At 37.3% G+C, this 27,106-nt stretch overlaps 2 protein-coding genes across 4 annotated transcripts in view; one reads left to right on the top strand and one right to left on the bottom strand.

Annotated features, from left to right (window-relative positions):
* The window catches only part of LOC120457482 (protein CEPU-1), a 628,267-nt gene that overhangs the window by 205,543 nt on the left and 395,618 nt on the right, over positions 1–27,106 (bottom strand). The gene's annotated exons all lie outside the window — the stretch shown is intronic.
* On the top strand, positions 5,933–6,623 carry LOC120457486. Its single transcript, XM_039645039.1, has 2 exons — positions 5,933–6,549; positions 6,605–6,623. The coding sequence occupies exons 1-2, from the start codon at positions 5,941–5,943 to the stop codon at positions 6,611–6,613; spliced, it is 618 nt and encodes a 205-aa protein (XP_039500973.1). The 5' UTR covers positions 5,933–5,940; the 3' UTR covers positions 6,614–6,623.

The raw sequence follows: 27,106 nt of genomic DNA, 5'->3' as shown, positions 1-27,106 counted from the left end.
CCGCGTTGAAGCGCCTTCCCCTTGCTCACGAGCATTCAGTTGAGCGCTGTCATAGTAAGGCAAGTGCCTGTTTTACTCCAACAGCGGTAGTGGCGGTCTGCATTTGATTCCAAAGGCTACAGGGGCTGTCCCTGTTCTTCAGCTCCATCCCAGGTCCGTCGTGCGATTCTAGTGTGAGTGTGTGAGCATTTTGCCGACCGATTCGGTTTTGATCGAATGCGATGAGAAACGATTTGAGCTTTGATGCTGTCCCATGAGTCGCATTCAAGCATTCTTGGAAAAGGCTCTCAACCTTTCCATCACCCGCGTTTGCGATGATCGTGTTTGTATCACTGAAATCGTCAACGATGTCCAGACAACAGATTATAATGGCTGATGACCAGATCCGAAATTCAACCAAGCCCTGGTCTTTTCACAACTTTGCTGATGATGTCTACGCTGATTCAATCTTGCCAGGTATCCATCAGAGTGCGAACGGATGATAATGCGTTGAGCTGGAATTCCTATTTCGGTATAAAGCTAGGTCAAGCTACACGTGCATACATATGTATATGTATATGTCAAAGGAACCCTTTCGTCTTTGTCCGCCATAATGTTAGCGCAGTGAGTTTCGATCACACTGAAGTTCTACGCCCAACTGACGTGTCGCACACTTCTTCTACGTACTTACAATCGAAGCACACTCGGCCATCCTGACCATTACACGGTCTCGTGAAATATTACCAACAATACTTTGCTCTTTATAACTTTAATGCAACAAAATTCTTATGTCATTGTGAGCATATATGTATATATTTTTAATTGTTCGTCAACGACCTGAGCATATAAATTAAACCGAATACGTTTGTATTATTAAACGGTTCTTTTATTAGAGCCAACTGCTCTGAATTCTGGTCAATTACGAACTAAATACAAATCAAATTTATTAAGGCCGCCAAGCCTTCGGTTGCAGGCAGCGGACCCAGCAGAGCCCTTAGTCAGCGCCTCGTGCCGTCTGAAGCTTCATGCCTTCGACGGTCACCAAGCGCACACATGCCCGCCTCGCATTACGCTTACACTTGCACATCGCTTCCGCTAAAGCGAAATGCGTTACTGGGCAGGCTCAACGTTGGCGATGTTATTGTTGGCGCATCCGGTCTTGGATGGCATTTCGGCGGGTCGTTGCATCCCTCTGGCTTGCTCGTGTTAACAAGGAGGCTTGTCTTAAGATGAAGTCGTCCCCGGATTCAATGGTCGGTTGTTGACGTTTGGCTTTCAGACGCTAGATAAGAAAGATGATGACCAGGGTTATTGAGGCTGTGGAGGAGACAGAGCAAAAGATCCAGGTGTTGCCTGATGGCAGTCGGGATTGAAGGTGGTTGATGTGGTGTAGATTTTTAACGCTCATTCCGTGAATTGATGACAGACTAAGGCGCTCTAGATGTCTCAGAACGTTTACTTGAGCCATGGCTGAAACTGCGGCGTTCTTCTTTGATGTTCCGATATTGCTGACGTAAAGGGTGCCGTTTACTTTAATTTTTTCGGTATATGATACCCCTTTTCCCTTTTTCCCTTTTCGTCCGTGATATTTATCGTTGACATGACTCTCCATTGTTTGGGAGAAAATGATTATGTCATCGACGTAGACATAGCAAGTTTTACCGATGTGTTCTCTCAGAACATCATCTATGGTCCGTTGGAAAATACTAGGGGCATTTTTTAAACCAAAAGGAAGTCTGCAGAACTCATACTTCCCGTTGTTTATCGAAAAAACTGTCTTTTCCCGATCGCGCTCCGCGAGCTCAATTTGATGGAAGCCCGACTTCAGATCAAGAGTCGTGAAGTAATGAGCTTTTCCAATGATTCAGTTTCCTGAAGTCAATAACAAGACGTTTTTTTCAATGACCTTCTTCGTCAAAACCTTTCTTATCAACAACCAAAACTGGGTTATTATAAGGCGACCGGGATGGCCTTATTATTCCGTCTGCTAGAAGTTGTTTAACCTCCGTATTGACGAAATCGGCTACACCCATCGGGTATGGGTAAAGTTTTGAATATACGGGTTCCCAGTCAGTGCGGATCGTGGCGACCGTATTTATATTAAAGGGAAGGGACTCGTTTGGGTCCGCAAAGGCTTGTGATCTGTTTTTGATCATCTTTTTGAAATCTTCGTTGACGGCGTTTGGCACGCTCACGTCATCGATGTTAATAAAGTTTACATTTCTGCATTTTCAGTAAAAAATTGGCTCCGTACCATGATCATGCTCGATGATGTTTTTTGTTAGATCAATTTTTGCATTGACCCTTTTTAGCACATCCAGTCCAACAATTCCGTCATATCCGTTCAGGTTGTTTAACAAGAAGAAGTATGACTTAACATTGAATAGATGGATCAGACACTTTTGTTCTATTTCTGTATGACCATGGATTGATGTAACTTCAAATGGTGTCTCCACCGGTTTGAAGTGTTTTAATTCTGTTAGAGGTTTTATGTAATTTTTGGAGGCTCCTGTATCCAACAGTGACCTAATTTCCCGTCCCGCTATCGTACGAATTATGTACGGGAGCAGGGACGTTCCCCTAAAAAATTACATGATTCGGAATCGGACGTGCTATCTGCCTCGATTGCCGCTGCTTCGTAGGATGACTTTACCCTATACTCCTGGTCATTTGACTGCTCTTAAGTCGTATGGTTCAACCGTTGAAGACTGCGAGCTGCCTGTTCGCCCCTGAATTTAGAACGTGATGTGGGATCGACGTCCATTGGTTCAGGACCTAGGTTTTGCGTATAGCCTTTTCGAGGATTATTTGATTCATTGTTCTGTTGCATTTGGGTTTATGTCCCTGTTTTTAAAAAAAATTGCTGCATATGCGCAGTAGATTCTAGCTATTATAGCATCGAAATTTATTACTGTATTATGTGACGTAAGCATTTCTCCCATGGGGCCTATTACCTTGTTACGAATGATTCCTACGGCCTGGTAGGTTTTAGAGCTACCCAAATATGGTTTGTAGAGGCGTTGTAAGTAGGCGTTAACTGCTGCGGTTCGCCATGCCACATACTCATCAGCTTTCCGTCAAAACTTGGTATGGACTTTACCAAGTCTAGTGGTTCATCACAAGGAATAGCTGCTTTATGTGCTCGTATACCACTAAGGGTCCATTTATTCTCTGCCTATTCGCAACCTCTTTAAGCTTGTCTGAGAATATTTTTTGCTTCCTGATGTTTGAAATTCTTGATCGTTAACCATTTTTACTTTGTCTGTAAGGCCGTCCATTAAGATTCTTAATTGTATATCTTCGTCGGCCTCCGTACCGTCAATGTAACCCCCTTGCTGGTTGTTATTATACCCTTTACTCGTAGAGTAAAAGGGTATACTAGATTCGTTGATAAGTATGTAACAGGCAGAAGGAAGCGTTTCCGACCATATAAAGTATATATATTTTTGATCAGGATCAATAGCCGAGTCGATCTGGCCATGTCCGTCTGTCCGTCCGTCTGTCCGTCCGTCTGTCCGTCTGTCCGTCCGTATGAACGTCGAGATCTCAGGAACTACAAAAGCTAGAAAGTTGAGATAAAGCATACAGACTCCAGAGACATAGAAGCAGCGCAAGTTTATCGATTCATGTTGCCACGCCCACAAACCGCCCAAAACTGCCACGCCCACACTTTTGAAAAATGTTTTGAAATTTTTTCATTTTTGTATTAGTCTTGTAATTTTCTATCGATTTGCCAAAAAACTTTTTGCCACGCCCACTCTAACGCCCTCAAACCGCCCAAAGCTGCTACGCCCACACTTTTGAAAAATGTTTTGATATTTTTTCATTTTTATATTGGTCTTGTAAATTTCTATCGATTTGCCAAAAAACTTTCTGCCACGCCCACTATAACGCCTACAAACCGCCAAAAATTTTGTTTAAGACTCTCCTCCCTTCCACTAGCTGAGTAACGGGTATCAGATAGTCGGGGAACTCGACTATAGCGTTCTCTCTTGTTTCTTATGTCTTTATAGCTCTGTATTAAGTCTTCGTCACTGCTGTTGTTTTCGTTACTGTTTCTATACATCGGAAAATGATACGTTTGTGATTTTTTATTTTATAATTTGTATGAGAAAAAATTATCTTTTAGGAAAGACATTAATTTTCCTTCTTAATTTTTTTAACAATTTGTAAATGAAAATCACTATAAATGAACTTTTAATTGTAATCACTCTTTTTTATTTGTTTTATTTCGTTATTTATTATGTGTATTTTTTTTTCAAAAAATGGCACAATTGTCTGGTTGACGTTAAAAGAGGTAAATTGAAAATAAAGATCTCACTTACATGTTATATTGGTATATTGGTTTTTAAAATGCATCGAAGACGGTAGCTGGTTGATCCGTTTATCCTCTGGCTGTCGTTGGTTTAGCTGTTTACTGTTGATATGCAGCGGTTTTCACTGTTGCTTGTGCAGCTTGTTTTGCTTCTGTATTAAATATTTTTGTTTGTGTGTTGCTGTTCACAGTTGTTGTGCGTTTTCAAAGAAAACCCGATTACGAGACCTTGATTTCTAGATCTTTTATTACGGATTTTACGTTATTACGACACTTAAGCGCGTTGGGCGTCAATTAAACCGAAAACGTTTGTATTATTAAATGGTTCTTTTATTAGAGCCAACTGCTCTGAATTCTGGTCAATTACAAATACAAATCAAATTTATTAAGGCCGCCAAGTCTTCGATTGGAGGCAGCGGACCCAGCAGAGCCCTTAGTCAGCGCCTCGTGCCGTCTGAAGCTTCATGCCTTCGACGGTCACCAAGCGCACACATGCCCGCCTCGCATTACGCTTACACTTGCACATCGCTTTCGCTAAAGCGAAATGCGTTACTGGGCTGGCTCAGCGTTGTCGATGTTATTGTTGGCGCATCCGGTCTTGGATGGCATTTCGTGTTAACTTATATCTATCTAGCAAGCAGCCACACTACCGTATACATACACACAGTCATTGTACATATAGTCCTAGATATACTTACTCTTAGTTTAAGTACAATATGCGCGTCTCGCGTACTCGAATGTGCTAATCGTGCTTGCGGACACTACTGTGTGTGTCCCTTTCGCACGATCAGCAACCGACACACTAATACATACATGTAATAGGCTAAGAAGGAACGGAACGAGAGAATAAAGAACACTTCGTTTGTGACGGGAAGAGAGAACGGACGCCTTTTATTAGCCTCCTACAAATTCAGAAGTGGAATTACTGTGAAATTTTTTTTCACAACAACTCAACCTACAAACCGAATCAACGAAGTAAAAACAGTGGTTTTATATTATTAATATTATCAAATGGAAACAATCGGTGCGGACGATTATACGGCAGCAGAACTGCGCAATAGGTTGGAAAAGCTCAACATGCAAAAGAGCGGTAACAAGGCCACGCTTGCGGCGCGATTGAACGGCGTGCCCATAGAAGCCCGAGGAGTTTGCCCGGTGATTGGCGAATTAGAAGGTGAAGCTGCTCTGGAGCACGACAACATTGAACACGACCACGCTGGAGTTGAACCCAACACTAACGCTGCCAACATGAATGTTCACGTCGAAGAAAATTCTCTGGAAATTTCTACGCAGTTCGACGCCATGCAGCGTCAACTAAAGCTGCTGCAATTAGAAAACGACATGTTAAGATTGGAATCTGCTCGACGCCATAAGAGTGCTGCCACACCAAATCAATACAATGCTGCCACATCGGATCAAGACAGTGCTGCCACATTAGATCGAAGCAGTGCTGCCAAACCAAATCAACACAATGATGCCAATCAAGATCCAGACGTTGCTGGCGGAGATGCCAGATCGGAGGAAGTATTTGTAAATAAACACAAATTGCTAGCAATGGCCAAGGAAATGGTTCCGATATTCGACGGTGCTCCGAACAACAAACTTAATGTCAGCACATGGATCGCACAGCTCAACGCGTCACAAAAATGTTTAAGCTAAGCGATGATGTAATTCGCATGCTGGTGGTGTCCAAATTAAAGGACCATGCTCAAATTTGGTTGCACTCTTCGGAACGTTTGCTGACTCTGCCGGTTCATGAACTTCTGTTTCAACTTGGAGAAGCTTTCCACGGCACGGAGAGCAAAATAAGAACTCGACGAAAGTTTCAAGAGCGCAAATGGAAACAGTCAGAAGATTTTTCTACATACTTCAAAGAAAAAACGTTGTTGGCTACACAGATTCGGATAGACGATGAGGAACTAATCGATAACATCATTGAAGGGATCCCCGACTCCCTTCTGAGACAACAGGCACACATGCACTGTTTTAACTCGTCTGCGCAGATGTTGCAGGCATTTGCCAAGTTCTCGCTAAGTAAACCGCTACTTTCTTCAGCTGGACATGCCAAAATTTCGTTCGAGAAGGGATCTGGTTCAGCTCCTCCAAAAAGGTGCTTCAATTGCAATGCTATTGGGCATTTCGCTGCTGACTGCCGCAAGCCCAAGCGCGAGTATGGAGCCTGCTACGCATGTGGCAGTAAGGATCATCTGGTGTACAACTGCACCGAGAGGACGTTCGTATCCGCCAATGAATATGTAAGACTGTTTAAGATTTATTTTAGTGCAGAGCCTAATGAATGCTTGTTTTTAGAATGCCTAATCGATTCTGGGAGTCCAATTATTTTCATAAAGAAGTCATACATTGAAAAAATATTGAAAAAAGAAGATATTAAGTTAAATGAAAATATTCTTAAAAATTATGTTGGCATAAACGGTAGCCCTTTAGATATAATCGGAAAAATATCATGTCTTGTTATCATCAATAAAGAAATTCTTAATTTTGAGTTATTTGTGACGAACAGATCGATGGTATATGAAACAGTTTGGGACGTGATTTTATGAACATTTGTAACTTTAAGATTGTGAGGGAAAATTATAGTTCAAATGATAGATATTGTCAAAATGATAGATATTGTCAAAAGATTGTTTAAATGACAGAATTTTGAAAAATTTTATTGCAAATGATAGGTATTGTCAAAATTATGGTTCAAATTATAGAAATTCGGAAAATTATTGTTTAAATGACAGAAATTTTAAAAATTTTGTTGCAAATGATAGACATTGGGATAATTATGGTTCAAATGATAGAAATTCTGAAAATGTTGTTTTAAAAGATGGAAATGAAAATGATGGCTTAAATGATGACGTCGCTAATGTTGAAAATTCTGAAAATATTTGTTCAATTAATAGAAATAGTGGAAACGAAAGCAAAGAGAGTATTTCTTATGACGAATTAGAAATACTATCAATTGAATACCCCGATCCAATAGGATACAGCCAGTTAAATATTAACGAGAAGTGTGAATTGAATTTAAGAAACAAATTAATAGACATATTTGATAAAATTTTATGTGAATGCGAAACGTCCAGAAGTCCCAGCAGTAAAATGCGAAATGAAACTTAATTTTGACAACACGAAACCTTTCAACTACCCTCCAAGGCGATTATCATATACAGAAAAAAGTCAAGTTCAAAATTTATTAGACGATTACCTAAAAGACGGGATTATACGTGCAAGCGAGTCAGAATATGCATCACCAATTGTTCTAGTTAAGAAAAAGTCATGAGAATTAAGAATGTGCGTTGACTATCGAACTCTCAACAAAAACATGCTAAAAGACAACTTCCCTACTCCGTTAATAGATGACCTTATTGTTAAACTTTCTGAAAAAGTCCTTTTTACCAAACTAGATCTCAGAAACGGGTTCTTTCACGTGCATATGCACGAGGACTCAGTCAAGTACACCGCGTTCACTACGCCAATGGGACTGTACGAATGGCTCAGAATGCCGTTCAGCTTACGAAACGCTCCTGCAGTTTTTCAAAGATTTGTGAATAGAATTTTTGCAGACTTAGTAAAAGAGGACAAGATCCTCATTTACATGGATGATATTTTGATAGCAACAAAGGATAGTAAAAGTCATATAGAAATATTAAAGGAAATATTCAGGAGATTAGTAAGTAACAGGTTGGAATTAAGGATAGACAAATGTGAATTCCTTCAAAGTGAAGTAAAGTATTTAGGATACGTAATATCAGGAGAGGGTATTAAACCAGACTCAAAAGGCATGCAAGCAGTAAAAGATTTTCCGGTACCGACAGAAACGCATAAAGTTCAGAGCTTTCTTGGATTATGCTCCTATTCTAGACGATTTGTAAAAGATTTTTCTACAAAAGCAAAGCCCCTATACGATCTTGTACGAAAAGATAGAAAATTCGATTTTGGCGCGACAGAGTTAGAGTGTTTTGAAACATTAAAAAGAAATCTTCTAGAAGCCCCTATTTTAGCATTATACAGTCCTACAGACCCAACGGAATTACATTACGACGCTAGCGCTTTAGGATTCGGTTCTATTCTTATGCAGAAAAAGATGACAATAAGTTTCATCCGGTATTTTACTTTTCTAAACGAACGACTTATGTTGAAGCAAAATACCACAGTTTCGAATTAGAAACCCCCGCGGTGACTTACTCTTTGCTACGTTTTAGGATTTATCTTCAAGGAATAGAGTTCAAAATAGTCACAGATTGTAGTGCTTTTACCTTAGCATTAAATAAAAAAGAATTAAGTCCAAGAATAGCCAGGTGGGCGCGGTTTCTACAAGATTATGATTACATCTTAGAACATAGGGCCGGTAAGCGCATGCAGCACGTGTATGCGCTCAGTAGAAATACAAACATACTAACGATCGATTGTAACTCATTTGAGGAAAATCTAATTATTTGTCAAAGCAGAGACGAGAAGATCAAAACTATAGCTAAGCAGCTGCAACAGTCAGAACTTAATGATTATGAAATGCGTAATGGTATAGTTTATCGAAAGAAGGATAAGGAAGTTATTTTATTTTATGTACCGAGCGAAATGGAAAGCCACGTTTTGTTTAATTATCATGATCAATTAGTACACTTTGGCATAGACAAAATGGTAGAAGTGATTTCTAAAAGCTATTGGTTTCCCAAAGTTAGAGAGAAATGCAAGATACATATTAGCAATTGTCTGAAGTGCATAGCTTATTAGGAAAAGTCTGGAAAAGAAGAGGGATTCCTTCACAACATTCCCAAAGTAAATATTCCATTTGACGTAGTACACATAGACCATTATGGTCCTGTTGATAAAAGTAGGTCGAACAAACACATATTAGTTATTATAGACGCATTTACAAAGTTTGTAAGACTATATCCTGCAAAAACAACAAAATCAAAGGAAGCAATAGTAGCATTAAAGTACTATTTTAGTGCTTACAGTAGGCCAAAATGTATTATTTCGGACCGAGGGACATGTTTTACCTCTGGAGAATTTCAAGATTTCTTAAAAGAAAATGAAATAAAACACATAAAGATAGCTACTGGTTCCGGTCAAAGTTATAGATAGTTTAAAAGAAAGGTTAGAAGAAATAAACAAAATAGGTGATGATGTGAATTTGGAGAAAATTAGAGAAAATGCTGGCAAAAACATCAATAAATTGCAAGAATACAACAAGCTACGAACAGACTCTAAAAGAAAAGATCCTCATAAGTATGAACAAGAAGATTTGGTGATGATCAAGAATTTCGACTCGCACGTAGGCGTATCCAAAAAATTAATCCCCAAATTCAAAGGTCCATATAGAATAACAAAAGTTTTGCGTTATGATAGATATGTCGTGGAGGACGTTGAAGGTTTTCAACAGTCTAGACTTCCATACAAAGGAGTTTGGGCAGTGGCAAATATGCGCCCATGGATAAACAAAAGTCTAAATTAATAAATAGAGATCAGGAGCTCTCCCGTCATGATGGCCGATTGTAGCAAGCAGCCACACTACCGTATACATACACACAGTCATTGTACATATAGTCCTAGATATACATACTTTTAGTTTAAGTACAATATGCGCGTCTCGCGTACTCGAATGTGCTAATCGTGCTTGCGGATACTACTGTGTGTGTCCCGTTCGCACGATCAGCAACCGACACACTAGTACATACATGTAATAGGCTAAGAAGGAACGGAACGAGAGAATAAAGAACACTTCGTTGTGACAAGAAGAATGCCTTTCCTCATTTTTTAACAACACGAAATCTCCAAATTGACATCCAACAACTTTGGCTTTTCCTTTATTTAATTGCGGCTTGTTATATGCTGCTGCAGCTGAATTATTGCGAACTGCCTGTGATCTTACTTCTGCCAAATCAATCTCATCTACCGTATCGCAAGGTGGAAGCAACCACAACTCCAAACAAAGATATAGCCGACAACACAGCCTTTATGCAATTCTCAGCGTCAATCTTAATAGTGTGGGTTAGATAAACATATTTAGTAAAGGCATCTACTTGGACGATTATATACTCTTTCTGATCAGACTTGCCATTAACTTTCCAGTAATGTCAATATGAACGGTGGGGCAAGGTATATTTACTTTTGGTATTGGATGAAGGCTAGTTTTCAATAAACTTTCGAATATATTTAGACATGTTCGCAAACCAGTAAAAGTCATAGGTCTTATCTTATGTCTTCTCCCAACCCAGGTGCATAACTGCCTCATGAATTTGATTTATAACAGACCATCTAAATGTTCTTGGAACAGTTGATAAGGAACGAGTTCTACCGTTTCGCTGTATTTTCCGATATAATATTCCTCCTCTCAATTCATGGTTTTTTGCAACATCCACATGAAGAGAATAATCTTTCAATTTATTTAACACTTCTCGACCAATAATGATATCATTTCTTAAATGCACATAGTCCAAAACATGAAACAATATGTCACACTTCAATTAAAACTCAACCTGGTGGCATCCCATATGTAAGTTAACACAATCACCCATCAGAAATTCATAAAACAGTAAATATAGTCGTAACCCTAGCTCAATAGTCTTGGTTAGTTATAGAGCAAGTTTTAGAGATAAGAATATTGCGGTACTTGTTATTTTAGTCGATCGAGCTTTAGAGATAAGAACTCTTTTGTACATGCTCCAGTGGATTTTTGGAGATCATCAGCGCCGGTCAACACCACGCAAAAATACTCGAAGTCAACTCAGCTAACGTATCCTACGTTGATACTACATAATTAATCGGCCACGCTAGACAGCGAGCCGAATAAATAAATATTGTTTCTAAAATTATTAAATAAAATATTTTGATTGGCGCCCAAACGCATATTAGAACCTACGATAAATAATTATAAATAAATAACAAAAGGAGCATCTGGGGACAACCAGCGGCATTGCACTATGGGAAATTTGACCCCTTTTTCTGGCCAAAACCCATTTTCTGAAAGTCGGAATATTACAATAATATTTAGTGTACGCATTCATAATTGACCAATCTTTAGTGCTGCATACCAGAAATTTTAATAGATGGCGCCACAACAAAGAAATCAGCTGTTTAAAACCGCTGTTGCGCGTACATAAAACAACAATCTGCAACATTAAGTTTTTCTTTCGTTACAAAAGTTCTAATATCTTTGGAACCAAAGCGTTAATTTCCATTCTGTAAAAAGTATTTTAATCAGTGGGCCTTCTATTAGGAGTTTGCAACATTCAATAGAAAAAAAACCAGTGTTGTCCCAGTAATTTAGTAAAAATCTTAGTTGCTTTACAAAAGTATTTATTTTTATAATGCCTAACTTTGAATAGAGATTTAAAGTGATTGCAGCAGATTGCATCAATGAATTGCATCAATGAAATATACCTCATGTTGTAGCTTATTTAATTCTTGTTCAGATTATTGTAATTTTAAGAACCACTTTTACCGATTTTGGGAGAATTTATAGATTTTAGACTTAACCCTACTTTTCCAAATTCAGAGTAATCTCATGCTAAACGGGAGTTGCTGAATTGTTTCGTTATTTTTATTGGTACTATTGTTGTTAACTTCTGTAAAATAATAAAGTATATAAACTCTATCTCGAAATCAGTTGTTTTTGCTAAGATTAGAAAAAGCATACAAAATGAGAGAAAGCCTTTACGAAAATTAATAATAAAAATATAAGGGACTGTGCCACGCCCCCAGTTTTTGGGGTAAGTTTAGATATGGTCTAGTGCAAATTAATGCAAAAAAAAAAAATTAAATATCTTTATTCGTTCTGGAGTTCTAATTTACAAAAAATAGAAAGGGCGGTGCCACGCCCACAATTTTTGGTACCATACGAGATATGGACTAGTGTAACCCCATACAAAAAACAGCAATTGAATATCTCTCCCCGTTCTGGAGTTATTAATTTAGGCCAGAAAAAGTGGTCAAATTTCCCATAGTGAATTGGCTTATCAACTCTAACCTAAATAATAGCCTGATTTAACGAACTTACATAAAAAAATATTAGTTTACTAGGACCTTTCTACTTTATAACTTTTTATTACACTATATTTGCAAAGAGTATTGATGGAAAAAATACATTAGTGATAGTGATAACCTTATAGACGACCTCGTGTCAAGGTTGGATAATTGGTCAGCGCTCCAGGCAAAAAGGCAAAACAGTGCAGAAGAAAATAATAAGTCGTCAGAAAAATATTGGTGGTCAAGAAGCTCAGTTAAAAGCAATCGTCGAGAGTGCGGTTACATGTGCCCTCGCAGTCCAAAAACAATCATTTGAAATACAGTTGCAGGAGATTAACGAACGAATCGGCAAATTAACAGTGAACACTCCAGAGATGGAAACTTATGTACATGCTGAAATTAATCCAGGTGTAAAGAACCTCTAAAAATAGTTAAATCTCTTCCAGATTTTGAGGGTAAAAGTGAAACATACGTGTCGTGGAGAAAAGCGGTTCATGTCGCTTTTAATGTTTTTGAAAACTACGAGGGAAGTTCAACATTTTACCAAGCTCTAGGTATTATGCGAAATAAAATAAAAGGTATAGCGAACACTGTTACATTTCAAAGCAATAATCAGCTGTCTTGATTTCACATATGCCGACAAAAGGCCGGTCTACCTAATCGAACAAGAGCTATCAACTTTGCGGCAGGGTGACATGACACTTCTATGACAGTTCTATGATGAAGTCGAGAAGAAACTGGCCCTACTTACTAACAAGACACTAATGACATTCGATAGTGCCTTGGCGATGTCACTGAACGAAAAGTATAGGGTGGACGCTTTACGTGTTTTTATAACCGGAGCGAAGAAATCGTTGAGCGATATTCTTTTTGCAAAAAGTCCAAAAGATTTACCAACTGCTCTCGCTTTAGCACAGAGGTCGAATCCAACCATGAGCGTTACCAATTCGCCCTTAATTATTCTAAAAGTTTTGGAGTCAGAGGCCAGAAAACCGACCAAAGGGAAAATGATAGGGAAAGGAATTTGATTACGCCCATACAAAACAAAAACCCATATTTCAGCAAGCGCCTACTTATGGTAACCAGGAAAGACAAGATCCAGTCCAGTTAACAAATCCTGATGTATCCATGCGCTCTAGAAGAACTGGCAATTTTGGACATCCTCCATTCCCGACTCAGGGAAATATTTGGCCACTCCAACAACAAAATTCTTGGCCATCTCAGCAACAAAATTCTTGGCCATCTCAGCACCAAAATTCTTGGCCATCTCAACAACATAATACTTGGCCACAGCAAAACACAGGTCAGGCTCAGCGACATGTTGGTTATCCAAAAGCATCAAAAAGACCAAATAGTGGCAGTGCAAGGTTTACAGGGCCAAAACAGCAGAGGATGAACCACTTAGTTCATGATAACGGTCAATGCGAGGAAGACACCGACGATTATCAACAGAAGGCAGAAGCGGAGGTTGAGGATTTTGAGGACGAACTAATTAGTTACGATCATGTTCATTTTTTAGCCACAAATCCCTGCTACCATACATAAAACGAAAGATAGCAGGGACAACCATAAAACTTTTGATTGACACCGGGCTTCGAAAAATTATATCCCTGAATTGAAAAACATAATGCCGGTACAAAATAAATTTACTGTAAAATCGCTAACCCAGATGTTCAATTCTCTTTCCAATCTCTCTAGTTTTGACGCAATAATAGGACTTGACTTATTGGTACAGGGAAATACCTTGAATATCAACAATGAAGTTGAATCAATTCAGTTTTTGACATGTAAGAGCGTAAATTTTACCAACATAGAGGATATTGTGGTACCAAATCAGATATGTTATAAATTTCACACAATGCTTAGAGACCGATTAGCCGTCTTTGCGGAACCGGAACAAGCACTGCCGTATAATACGAACATTATCGCCTGAATACGTACTGAGGACGACCAACCCATATACTCGAAACTCTACCCGTACCCCATAGGTGTTTCAGATTTTGTAAGTAAGGAGACAAATGCTTTGTTAAAGGACGGAATTATCAGGCCCTCGTCGACACATTACAATAATCCAGTTTGTGTGGTCGATAAAAAAGATACAGATGAAAAGGGAAATACTAAGAAAAGATTGGTTATAGATTTACTAAATTTAAAAACAATCGACGACAAGTATCCAATCCCAAACGTAGTATCCATCTGGTAAAATTTATGAAAAGCTAGGGTTTTTAACAACCCTTGACCTTAAATCGGGATTTCACCAAATTTTTCTCGCAGAAAAGGACAGGGAGAAAACTTCCTTTTCGGTAGGAAATGGAAAATACGAGTTTTGTCGTTTGCCGTTTGGCTTGAAAAACGCGCGGAGTATTTTTCAACGCGCTTTTGATGATGTTCTTAGGGATCGCATAGGAAAATCATGTCATGTTTACGTTGACGACGTAATAATATTTTCAAACGGAATTGAGGATCACGTGAACGACATTGCTTGGGTACTAGGACACACTGTCTGAGGCAACCGTGAGGGTCTACAAAGAAAAGTTTTTTTTCTTCAAGGAAAGCGTCGAGTATCTCGGATTTATGGTATCTAGTGGAGGTATCCAAACCAGTCCTAGCAAAGTAGAAGCTATTTAGAAACATAATCAACCCACTAATCTGTTTAGTGTTCGATCGTTCTTGGGGCTAACAAGTTATTACCGCTGCTTTATTAAGGACTTCGCCTCTATTGCTCGACCACTGACTGACATTCTGAAGGGAGAAAATGGAAAAGTTTCCGCAAGCCAGTCATAAAAGATACCAATTTCGTTCGATGAAAGACCATATTCTGCTTTTGAGGAACTTAAAAACGATCTTGTCTCCGAAAATGTAATGCTGTTGTATCCCGATTATAGAAAACCCTTTGACTTAACTACAGACGCTTCGGCCGTTGGCCTGGGTGCAGTCCTATCACAGGATGGCAAGCCTGTTACAATGATTTCGAGAACGTTACAGGACAGAGAGCTTAATTTTGCTACAAATGAACGAGAACTTTTGGCCATCGTTTGGGCTTTAAAGTCTCTTAGGAACTATCTATATGGTGTCAAAAATTTAAAAATTTTTACAGACCACCAACCGTTAACGTACGCCGTGTCAGATAGGAATCCCAATGCAAAAATGAAGAGATGGAAGGCATTTATAGACGAACATAATGCACAAATTTTCTATAAGCCAGGGAAGGAGAACTATGTTTCCGATGCACTATCCAGGCAGGCCATTCATGTTCTTGAAAACGAGCCCCAGTCAGACGTGGCAACCATACATAGCGAAATTTCTTTGACTTATACAATTGAAACTATCGGCAAACCGGTTAATTGTTTCAGAAACCAAATAGTAATAGATGAGGGCTCCGTAGACTCAACTCGAACTTTTGTTATTTTCGGGAGCAAGACAAGTCATATAATACAGTTTCTAGACAAGGAGACTTTACTCGGAAGAATTCGCGATGTGGTTATGCCGGATGTTGTGAATGCAATACACTGCGAATTAAATGTACTGCGTTTCATCTTGTAGATGAGTTTCCAGCAACAACTTTCCGACACACTATGAAAATGGTTAGCGACATTTTTAATAAAACAGGAAGTACTTTTTGACATGTATTGATAAACTTTCCAAATTCGCTATTGTGCAACCCATTGGCTCTATCGTGCGAGATTTAGAACCTGCAATTATGCAATTGATGAACTTCTATCCCCATTCAAACAACAAAACAAATCGCTTGGGAAATAAACTTACCCCACGGTATAGGGAAAAAATAATCGAAGCAGGAGGGAGGGAGGAGGGAGGGTCGTTTATAAAGATAACTTGCGCTAGGTTCGTCGAATATCACTATTTTTAAAGTATCATTACTTTTCCTTATGTGAGCATCGCCAATTTAGCAAAATATAAACAGGAAATTACACTACTAACAGAGTTGGCAAACGTTTTTCAATTAAACATTTGTTAAATCCTACAACTTATTTTTGCTATAAACATTATTCCCGCGTCATCCTCTTTTAAACAGTTTAAAGTATGTGATGAAATGCTAGCCCCGAATGATTTTAAAAACTTAAAATCCACGCACCAGAAATATTTCCCTTAATACCATAGAAAACAAATGCGAAAACAAAACGGCATAATGCCAGTATAGCGCACTCACTCTAATTAGATTTGAATTCGAATTTCTGATGAAAACTTACTAATGTTATCAATACCCTTTTCTCATTCTGTTAAACTATATAACAAGGTTAATACTTGCAATCAATTACCGTTTTACTAATATCACTGAAAGAAATTTATTATAAAACAAGAGAGAACGCTATAGTCGAGTTCCCCGACTATCTGATACCCGTTACTCAGCTAGTGGAAGGGAGAAGGAGAGTCTTAAACACAGTTTTTGGCGGTTTGTAGGCGTTATAGTGGGCGTGGAGGAGGGAGGAGGGAGGGTCGTTTATAAAGATAACTTGCGCTAGGTTCGTCGAATATCACTATTTTTAAAGTATCATTACTTTTCCTTATGTGAGCATCGCCAATTTAGCAAAATATAAACAGGAAATTACACTACTAACAGAGTTGGCAAACGTTTTTCAATTAAACATTTGTTAAATCCTACAACTTATTTTTGCTATAAACATTATTCCCGCGTCATCCTCTTTTAAACAGTTTAAAGTATGTGATGAAATGCTAGCCCCGAATGATTTTAAAAACTTAAAATCCACGCACCAGAAATATTTCCCTTAATACCATAGAAAACAAATGCGAAAACAAAACGGCATAATGCCAGTATAGCGCACTCACTCTAATTAGATTTGAATTCGAATTTCTGATGAAAACTTACTAATGTTATCAATACCCTTTTCTCATTCTGTTAAACTATATAACAAGGTTAATACTTGCAATCAATTACCGTTTTACTAATATCACTGAAAGAAATTTATTATAAAACAAGAGAGAACGCTATAGTCGAGTTCCCCGACTATCTGATACCCGTTACTCAGCTAGTGGAAGGGAGAAGGAGAGTCTTAAACACAGTTTTTGGCGGTTTGTAGGCGTTATAGTGGGCGTGGCAGAAAGTTTTTGGCAAATCGATAGAAATTTACAAGACCAACACAAAAATGAAAAAATATCAAAACCTTTTTCAAAAGTGTGGGCGTAGCAGCTTTGGGCGGTTTGTGGGCGTTAGAGTGGGCGTGGCAAAAAGTTTTTCTGTAAATCGATAGAAAATAACAAGACTAATACAAAAATGAAAAAATATCAAAACATTTTTCAAAAGTGTGGGCGTGGCAGTTTTTGGCGGTTTGTGGGCGTTAGAGTGGGCGTGGCAACATGAATCGACAAACTTGCGCTGCGTCTATGTCTTTGGAGTCTTAATCTCAACTTTCTAGCTTTTGCAGTTCCTGAGATCTCAGCGTTCATACGGACGGACAGACAGACGGACAGACAGACGGACGGACAGACGGACATGGTCATATCGACTCGGCTATTGGTCCTGATCAAGAATATATATACTTTATATGGTCGGAAACGCTTCATTCTGCCTGTTACATACTTTTCAACGAATCTAGTATACCCTTTTACTCTACGAGTAACGGGTATAATTAGGCTTCAAAAACTTGTTAAACTTAATTATTGTCAAAACTTTTGTATTAAAAATGTAACTCGCTCCTAAGTAGCATAGAAGAGGGACCTAAGAATGTATTAATTTTTAAAGACATAAGGATGCGGCTTACAATGCGCTTGGTTACTGAAACGCCAGCATGCGTTCAACAAATACATTTTGATGGTAAACATAATAAACAAACATCAGTGTCATCATTGTCAACAAGTCGACGGCTACACTGAAGATGTTTAGCTACGATCATTTCCTGAACCTTGCTGTGGACCCAGGACAAGGAGAATCAACAGCGTTAACGAAATTCAAGGATCATCCATTTATGCAGAGCTGGAATTTCTTCGATGGTGCAACACAGTTCGCAAAATATCGGAATTTATTTGCAAGGGACTAAGCTAAAAGCACGACCAATGTTTCCTATAATATCCGGTTTTAAATAGATTTGTCAACTACAAAAAGTCTGTGGACAGCCTTCGTCTTAGAAGGGGAGGAGTTAACACAATCACCCATCAGAAATTCATAAAACAGTAAATATAGTCGTAACCCTAGTTAATAGTCTTGGTTAGTTATAGAGCAAGTTTTAGAGATAAGAATATTGCGGTACTTGTTATTTTTAGTCGATCGAGCTTTAGAGATAAGAACTCTTTTGTACATGCTCCAGTGGATTTTTGGAAGTCATCAGCGCCGGTTATCACCACGCAAACTTACTCGAAGTCAACTCAGCCAACGTATATAAGAAAATATAAGAAGGAAATGCCATGAGAGATTCGAGAGAGAACCAACGATAGAAGCGGACGTGATTGCAACGAACGCCAAAAAACGTTAACATCGATTAAAACTTATTTTTATCTTACTCCGCGTATAATCCCTTATTTGATTAATTAATTAAAGTATACCTAATACTATAGCGTTTCGATTCTTTAACATAATTAGTCGCGCTACCCAATCGCTTAATTCCTGACAAAACTGAAAGCTTACACACATATGCATCGCGAACTAAATTTCTTGGTGTGTATGTGACAAATATCTCAATGCAATAGTTGTTAATTTTAACGTTGCTAAGTATTTGCAATGTGCTACAAATACTACCATTGCCATTACCTTTCAACAACACTACATTGTTTATTCTTTTACCAACAAATTTATTACATAGCTTTTGTTTAATTAAAGAACATTCCGCTCCAGAGTCAAAAGTTATTCGAAATGTCTCGCACTGATGAACCATCTCGCACTTGGGTTCAACAACTTCACAAAGCTTTAGCCTTTTCACCTGATGAGTGCCTTTCTTTTCTTTGGTTTGCTGCTAAAATATTGCCACGTTCACCACAGTTAAAACAGGTTACATCCAATTTTTGATGGTGACCAACTGCGCTCCTGTCGTTGCTGTCCTTAGCACCAGATGAAGGATTTTGCTTTATTTCAGACGTAGCTGCTTCTTCTTGCACAGTTTTCTTCCTTTTGTTAGAGGTAAATGCTTTAAGTTCCGTTTGCAAATCACTTCTGGTCCGTACATTTGAAGTAAATGTCAATCGCTGCAATCTGCTATCCACATGTGCCATATTAGCAAGCGTTACAGAGCTGCAATTTCCTTCACATTCATATCACGCCATTTCGTAATAAGTGACGTCATCATGCGACTAGCTTAGTTGAAAAGGGATTCACAGTCAGTCGGACAATCTGCCAGCATTGCCAAAAACATAGCCGCTGGAGTTTCCGCACTGGCAAAACGCTGAACGAAAAGTTCTTTAAATTCGGCCCAAGTTATGACAGGATAACATAAAGCACTACCTTCCATCGCTGCACTCAAAGACATCACTAACGCGCTGCCTTTATGGTGTTTTCTGTTAAAATTATGTCAACTGTAGAGCACCACGCCGGCGCCAACAACGTCTGCGTTCAATTTGGGTAGCACTACCGAATTTTTATTTGTTTCGGATGCCGTTGCTTGCAGTGTTTTAAGCTTGATAAGCTCAATAAAATTTTTATTTTACATTTCCCTTAAAATCCGCACATAGCCCACTAGACATATCAGGTAGCGACCCCGATCCCACTTTTAATGTCAAAGGTACACTCTCGTGTTTGTCCGCCATAATGTTAGCGCAGTAAGTTTCGATCGCACTGAAGTTCTACGCACTACTGATTTAAAATCGAACTTTAAAATAACACTTATTACATGGCGACCGTGACAGGAATTCACGACGAAGGCCGATGTCTATACAAATGTTCACAGTTCACATTATAGAACTATTCAATAGTTTACAGTGAAATAATTGTGTTGTGCTAATTATTGCGATAACAGTATGGCTATGACAACTAACACAAAACACAATTATTGATGGGAGAGGAGCCACTATTATTGACGGCCGTGCCCATCAAACATAGGGACTTGCCGACACTGCCAGAGGCCTTGCAAGAAAATCCAGCCGATGGACCCCGCCCACTCACAATAGCCGAGTACCGGGCCAGACAAGAGAAAAGTGCACCTAAAAAACACAAAAGAAGTGGAAAACGGATAAAACTACTACATCAACGGCGACTGGTCAAGGAGATGACCCAGTTAGCAAAGGACGAGGCATCCCGACAACGCTACAAAGAGCGTCTTGAAGACATAGAAAACAAGCTTTGCAAAGGTCCGAAACAACGCAAACGGGCTGCATAAATGCCAATGCCCCAATTTGCCTATATATATTTTTATACCCGTTACTCGTAGAGTAAAAGGGTATACTAGATTCGTTGAAAAGTATGTAACAGGCAGAAGGAAGCGTTTCCGACCATATAAAGTATATATATTCTTGATCAGGATCAATAGCCGAGTCGATCTGGCCATGTCCGTCTGTCCGTCTCAGGAACTACAAAAGCTAGAAAGTTGAGATTAAGCATACAGACTCCAGGGACATAGAAGCAGCGCAAGTTTGGCGATTCATGTTGCCACGCCCACTCTTACGCCCACAAACCGCCCAAAACTGCCACGCCCACACTTTTGAAAAATGTTTTGAAATTTTTTCATTTTTGTATTAGTCTTGTAATTTTCTATCGATTTACCAAAAAACTTTTTGCCACGCCCACTCTAACGCCCTCAAACCGCCCAAAGCTGCTACGCCGACACTTTTGAAAAATGTTTTGATATTTTGTCATTTTTATATTGGTCTTGTAAATTTCTATCGACTTGCCAAAAAACTTTCTGCCACGCCCACTATAACGCCTACAAACCGCCAAAAACTGCGTTTAAGACTCTCCTTCTCTCTTCCACTAGCTGAGTAACGGGTATCAGGTAGTCTGGGAACTCGACTATAGCGTTTTCTCTTGTTTTTACTAACAATGCGGTTGGACAATTTTTTTTTATTGTAAACAAATATGTGAGCCAACTACATTTATTAACAACTAATATTTCCACGTCTCTGGTACTGAGTATATATATACTTAGCTGCAAATAAAAAAAAAAATTTTGTGAAATGACAAAAATACTTTTTCTTCTTTTCATTGAATATATATAAAACCACATATGGTTTAGCGATTCTAAAGAACAAAAGAACAAAAGATAATACTGCCAACGTAGTGTCAAAATAATAGATCACAGGGACGATATAAATTCGTTGTGGATCTTATTATTGATCATAGCAATAGTGTTAGTTTAACAATATTTGCTTACAATTTATGTTAAGCACAATAAAATTATTAAGAGGCGTTACATAAGCAGAGCAAACGATTTAAAAGAAAACGATGAATAAGAAGAAAGCTTCATAAAAAATTGTTTAAGAAATTCCAAAACAAGAATGGTATGGAGTGAAATAGCGAAACGTATCGACGAATTTCGCTACAAGGTTGACAAATCATATAAATGCATAAATAAAGATGCAGTATAAAAAGCAGAAACGTTAAAAAACCATACAGAGACATTAGTAAAATAACAATAATATAGTTAACTTAGTAAATAGGTATACAAATAGATTCACAACTGAGCACTATAACAAATGTTTAGAGGTAATAAAATCTTTAAGCACAAGATTAACTAATATTAGTAAAAAAAAAAGACGACATATTCTGATTAACGTGTCAGAAAGTCTAAGTCAATTGGTGGAATTCAATCCCGACCAGTTCAAAGGACTAGATTCTATTCAATCGAGCGACTCTGAATCCGACATTGAAACACTAGAAGAATGCGATCGAATTGAAACTAAGCCAGAAATAAAAACAATTTTTGAAATGGCACAGACTTTGACAGAACATATCAAGCTAGCTCTCTGATATTAGAGTTTAATGGTAGGCTCGAAAATTTACAATGTTTTTTAGATGCTCTAGGTCTATTAGACACCTTAAAAGGCACGCATGAGGCGACAACGATAAGCCTTTTCAAAACTAAACTTAAAGGCCATGCAAGGAATCTTATAAATAATGAGCAGACAATTGCTGCAATCATTATCCAACTGTCAAGTGCAGTAAAAGGAAAATCGGTAGAAGTTATATCTGCCAAGCTTCTCAATCTGCAACAGAAAAATAAAACGGCTAACCAATACACCCGAAAGGTGGAGAAACTGACAAAGGCCCTTGAAGGCGCCTATATCAGTGAAGGTCTCAGCCAATCCTTTGCAAATAAATAAAGCACTACAACAGCCGTAAAAGCCATGACACAAAGTGGCTCCATTGATAATGATGCCATTTCTAAATTTGTAAACAGTTGCACGGAGATAACAAGTCAAAGTAACACTACTCTATTATCGACGAGGTGCAAATAACAATAACAGAGGAGGCCGAGGTTATAATCGTGGCAGAAATAGCAACTACAACAATTACAACCGAGGCAGCAATTACAACAATAACAATAATAATAACTAAATAACCGCGGAGGAAGAGGAGGCCAAAACCAAGGAAGAGGCCGAGGTAACTCCAAGCAGGGCAACAATAACAACAATGTGAGAATGGCGCAAAATACGTCTGAAAACTCACAGGACTCTTTAAAAAACGATCAATAAATGCAAAAGTTCATTCCATCAATTATAGTCTTAATATACTCGTAATAATAATAATAATAATTCAACTGAAAATAAACTAACATTCCTCATTGATACTGGTGCAGATATCTCACTTTTAAAAGTAAATTCTGATAACTTTAAAATTCAAGATGAAACAAGAGAGAACGCTATAGTCGAGTTCCCCGACTATCTGATACCCGTTACTCAGCTAGTGGAAGTGCGAAAGAGAGTCTTCAGCACTGACAGTTTCTGGCGGTTTGTAGGCGTTATAGTGGCAGAAAGTTTTTTGGGAAATCGATAGAAATTTACAAGACTAATACAAAAATGAAAAAATATAAAAAAATATCTCGACGTTCATACGGACGGACAGACGGACTGACAGACAGACGGACATGGCCACATCGACTCGGTCCAAGATTATATATACTTTATATGGTCGGAAACGCTTCCTTCTGCCTGTTACATACTTTTCAATGAATCTTATACTCTACGAGTAACGGGTAAAAGATCCTAGTATTTAGTAAAACTTCGAGTCAATAAATGAATACAATCAGAAAACAGCAACTCAACATTCGAGGTAAGCTCAAATCACCTGTGCAATTTAATATAATGCTTACTGAACTATGCGCCAAATACACTGACGTAACGGTACAACGGTTAGAAACGCTCACGGTAGAAAAGTCATAACGAGGAACAATTGGGAAAATCAATTACAAAATAAAATGAATAAATAAACAGTTCAAAAGTGTGGGCGTTAGGAGAACGTGGGAAACGTTTTGAAAAAAAACTTGCACAGCGCAGCCGTCACTAACATATGAAAATTAAAATTGTTGTTAAAAATTTATTTAAAAAAAATTTTTTTTTTAATATTTTAGTAAATTTATTGGTGATAAACTTTTTAAACTTATACAGTATTACAAGACAGTACTATCGGTTTTTATCTTAGATCAGTCTCGATCCGATCTCGAAACAGACTGACTTCTCTATTCTAATTCCTGATCCAATCAACCTCGGCCAGGAGCTTTTCTTTTGAAACTTCTTGAACTTTCAATTATGTTTAGAATAAATGCTTGATGCCGAAATTATTTCTCTGCGTTGTGAAATTCAATTATGCTGACCGATGCAGTTTCATTGAAGCTTAATATGTTGACCATGGTTTGGTCTCCAAGCGGATGCTGTGTTACTGAGAGTTTGATTATTTATTTTAGCGGGTAGCTAAGCGCTGGCAAAGGCAATGACAAAAGGAAAGACATAGATTGAAATTTAAAATTTGTTTATAAAATGGGATAGAGTGCTATGTTTGCGGGTTGGATAACTCTCCCCCTTTCAAAATGAGGCGTCCCGCTTGATTACGAATTTCGTTTAAACGCTCATTTAATTCTGTTAAAAATACTCCCTCATTATTTTGTTTTTTTAGTTCTGGCCGTTTTTGTTTGGTTACAAATATGAAATATCGGAATTTTATTATTAGTGTAGTAATCAGATATAAAATTATTAAAATTAATAATATAAAAGATAGTTATAAATTGGTATTACTTATTTTAATGAAGGGATTTAAAATGCTTACATTATCTAGAGAGAGTTCCGAGTTATTAGACAGTAAGTAATCGGATATTTCATAACCTGTTAAGTGGTTATGTATTCAAGAATTTTTTATTATTATTATTATTATTGAGAAATTAACGCATGATTAAAATTATGCGGAATTTTGGATTAGCTATAGCAGCTGAGGGCCTTAAGCTATTCAAGAATTTTACTTTCTAAATTGGTATAGGAAATGTTGTTTATTGTGGTTGTACCGTTAAATGTTATAAAAAATGACCCGTTTAGGTGGGAGTTGTTAACAATATTGTAACCATTTATAGAAATGGCACCGATGTTTTCTTAATGGTAAATCTTGGTCAATAAATACATGTTTAAAATCATCAGAAAGAGATTCTATTTCTTTAAACAATTTGGAATTGATAATAAATTGTTTGTTATTATCAATTCCAAAAAGTCATTGATTGTATTTTGAATTAAAACGAAGTAATCAAGATCCGGAGTTCCAGCTAACCACTTCCAAACAGTGCCTAATTCAGTAATTCACCTTTTGGATCTAGATGATATTAGCTGTGATAAAATTAGCTCGATAACTTCTAAGTCGTATGCGATTTCCCATTGTGATCTTTTGTTAGTGTCTCTTTTTATGTTTTCTGATTCAACATTGATAATTTCTTTATAAAAACTTAAATTGGTTACGTGGAATAAATCGCTATAGGCGATAAGCAAGAACATCCTTTTTGTCTTTGAACAGGAAAAATTCGTGATTGGAATAATCAATTTTTTCTGAAGTGGATATCAAATATCTTTTCATAAACAACTTGTCCTACATGATATTCTTTTTCTTTACGACCTTCATTATGTGTTTCTAACATTTTTCCTGAGTGTTCTTTAGAATTTTTGGAATGTTTTCGTGTTCAATTTTATTAAACAGAATATCAAAAGGTTTATGGTTTGTTGTAGAATGAATGCTCTGATTGAATTCTTTTTCGGCTCTAATAATTATTTCAAATGAGATTAAATTCTTCCTTAATGCAGTGAGCTAATTCTGTTAATGTTCAATTTGTCCGTTCGAGGTACTGTGTCTTGGGTCTGCGAAATGTAGAGTTAACCCACATCTTTTTGCAAAGGATTTAAATTGAGCAGAGGTAAAGCTCGGATCATTATCGGTCATAATTACTTTGGCGTGGGGAAATTGCTGGATAAATTCCATTACTTTATTCTCGATGTTTAGTTTATTTTGAATTTCTTTTACTACTAGGAATTTTGAATACGCTTCAATACAAGTTAAGAAAGTAAGATTTTGCGCGTAATAAATATCGATGTTCAAATTTTCTCCCTCTTTAGTTGGAATAGGTGCTTTTCCAATGGGAATTTTAATAGGATGTCTTTTATATTTATTTTCGTTGCAAATTGTACAATTTTTTCTGTATCCCTTCAATTTGGTAAATAAATTTGGCCAATAATATAATCTATTGATTTGTTTGTAATTTTCGTCTAGTCCTCTATGAGCTCGACAATGTGTTTCTTCTATTATAATAGCCTTTTCTTCATTATTTTCCACGTCTTGTAGAAATATTTTAGTAAAAAGAAATTTGTTAGTAAAATTATTTTTTAAAGGTAATTGGATATGATAAAGATCTTCTAAAGTGCAATGAATTCCTACCGTTATGTTTGGTTGTAGATATTCTCTTAATATTGTTATTAAATTTTCTGGCGTATCATATTCGATTTTATGTCGTGTCTTATCAAAAACTTTCAATGACTCATGTATTGTATACCTCTCCGTTGTTAATAACAGTTGTTGTTGAAACTGATTGAAACTTGTATTACATTTTCGAAACTACTTTCAGCGAAATGCTGTGTATTTTGATCTGAGCTTGATTGTTTTATATCACTGTTTGTAATATTATTTATTTTTATTTGAGATAATGCATCAGCAACGACATTTGTTGTTCCGGGTTTATATATTATTTTTGGGGTGAAACTTTCTATGAAAGAATACCATCTTTTCATTTCTACGTTTGGGTTTTTATCAGGGATTGTAAAGGATAACGATTGATGGTCATTTTTTATTTCTATACCTATTACTCCATATAAATAAGTTCTGAGATTTTTAAGAGCCCAAACTATGGATAACAATTCTTTTTTATTTGTTGCATAAAGTTGTTCGGTTTTATTTAAAGTTTTAGATATGAAAGTAATTGGTTTATTATCCTGTGATAAAACCGCTCCGATTTCTACGTCTGATGCGTCTGTTGTCAAAGTGAATTTTTTGTTATAATCTGGTTGAACTAATTCCACTTGTGCTATATAATTATCTTTAAGTTCGTTAAAAGCTTTTACAGCTGGTTCATCTAACTGTATTAAAATTTTTGTTGACATTTTCCTAAAAAATTTTCCATTATCTCCTCCTAAGTATTTGGTTAAGGGTTTAGCAATTTTTGCATAGTTTCGGACAAATTTTCGGTAATATCCGGTGAGGCCTAGGAAACTTCGAAGTTCTCTAATATTTTGTGGAATCGGATACTTCATAATTGTACAAATTTTTTCAGGATCCGTTTTAATTACATTGTGAAAAACAATATAACCAAGAAATGCTGTTTCTAATTTAAAGAATTTCGATTTTTCAAGAGAAATTTTAATATTAGCTTGTTGTAAAATATTAATTATTTGAATTAGATCGGTATAGTGTTGTTCAATGGT

Source organism: Drosophila santomea, unplaced genomic scaffold, assembly GCF_016746245.2.
Source record: "Drosophila santomea strain STO CAGO 1482 unplaced genomic scaffold, Prin_Dsan_1.1 Segkk101_quiver_pilon_scaf, whole genome shotgun sequence".
Lineage (NCBI taxonomy): Eukaryota > Metazoa > Arthropoda > Insecta > Diptera > Drosophilidae > Drosophila > Drosophila santomea.
Note: the sequence above shows the minus strand (reverse complement) of the source record. Positions and strands in the feature narration are given on the sequence as shown.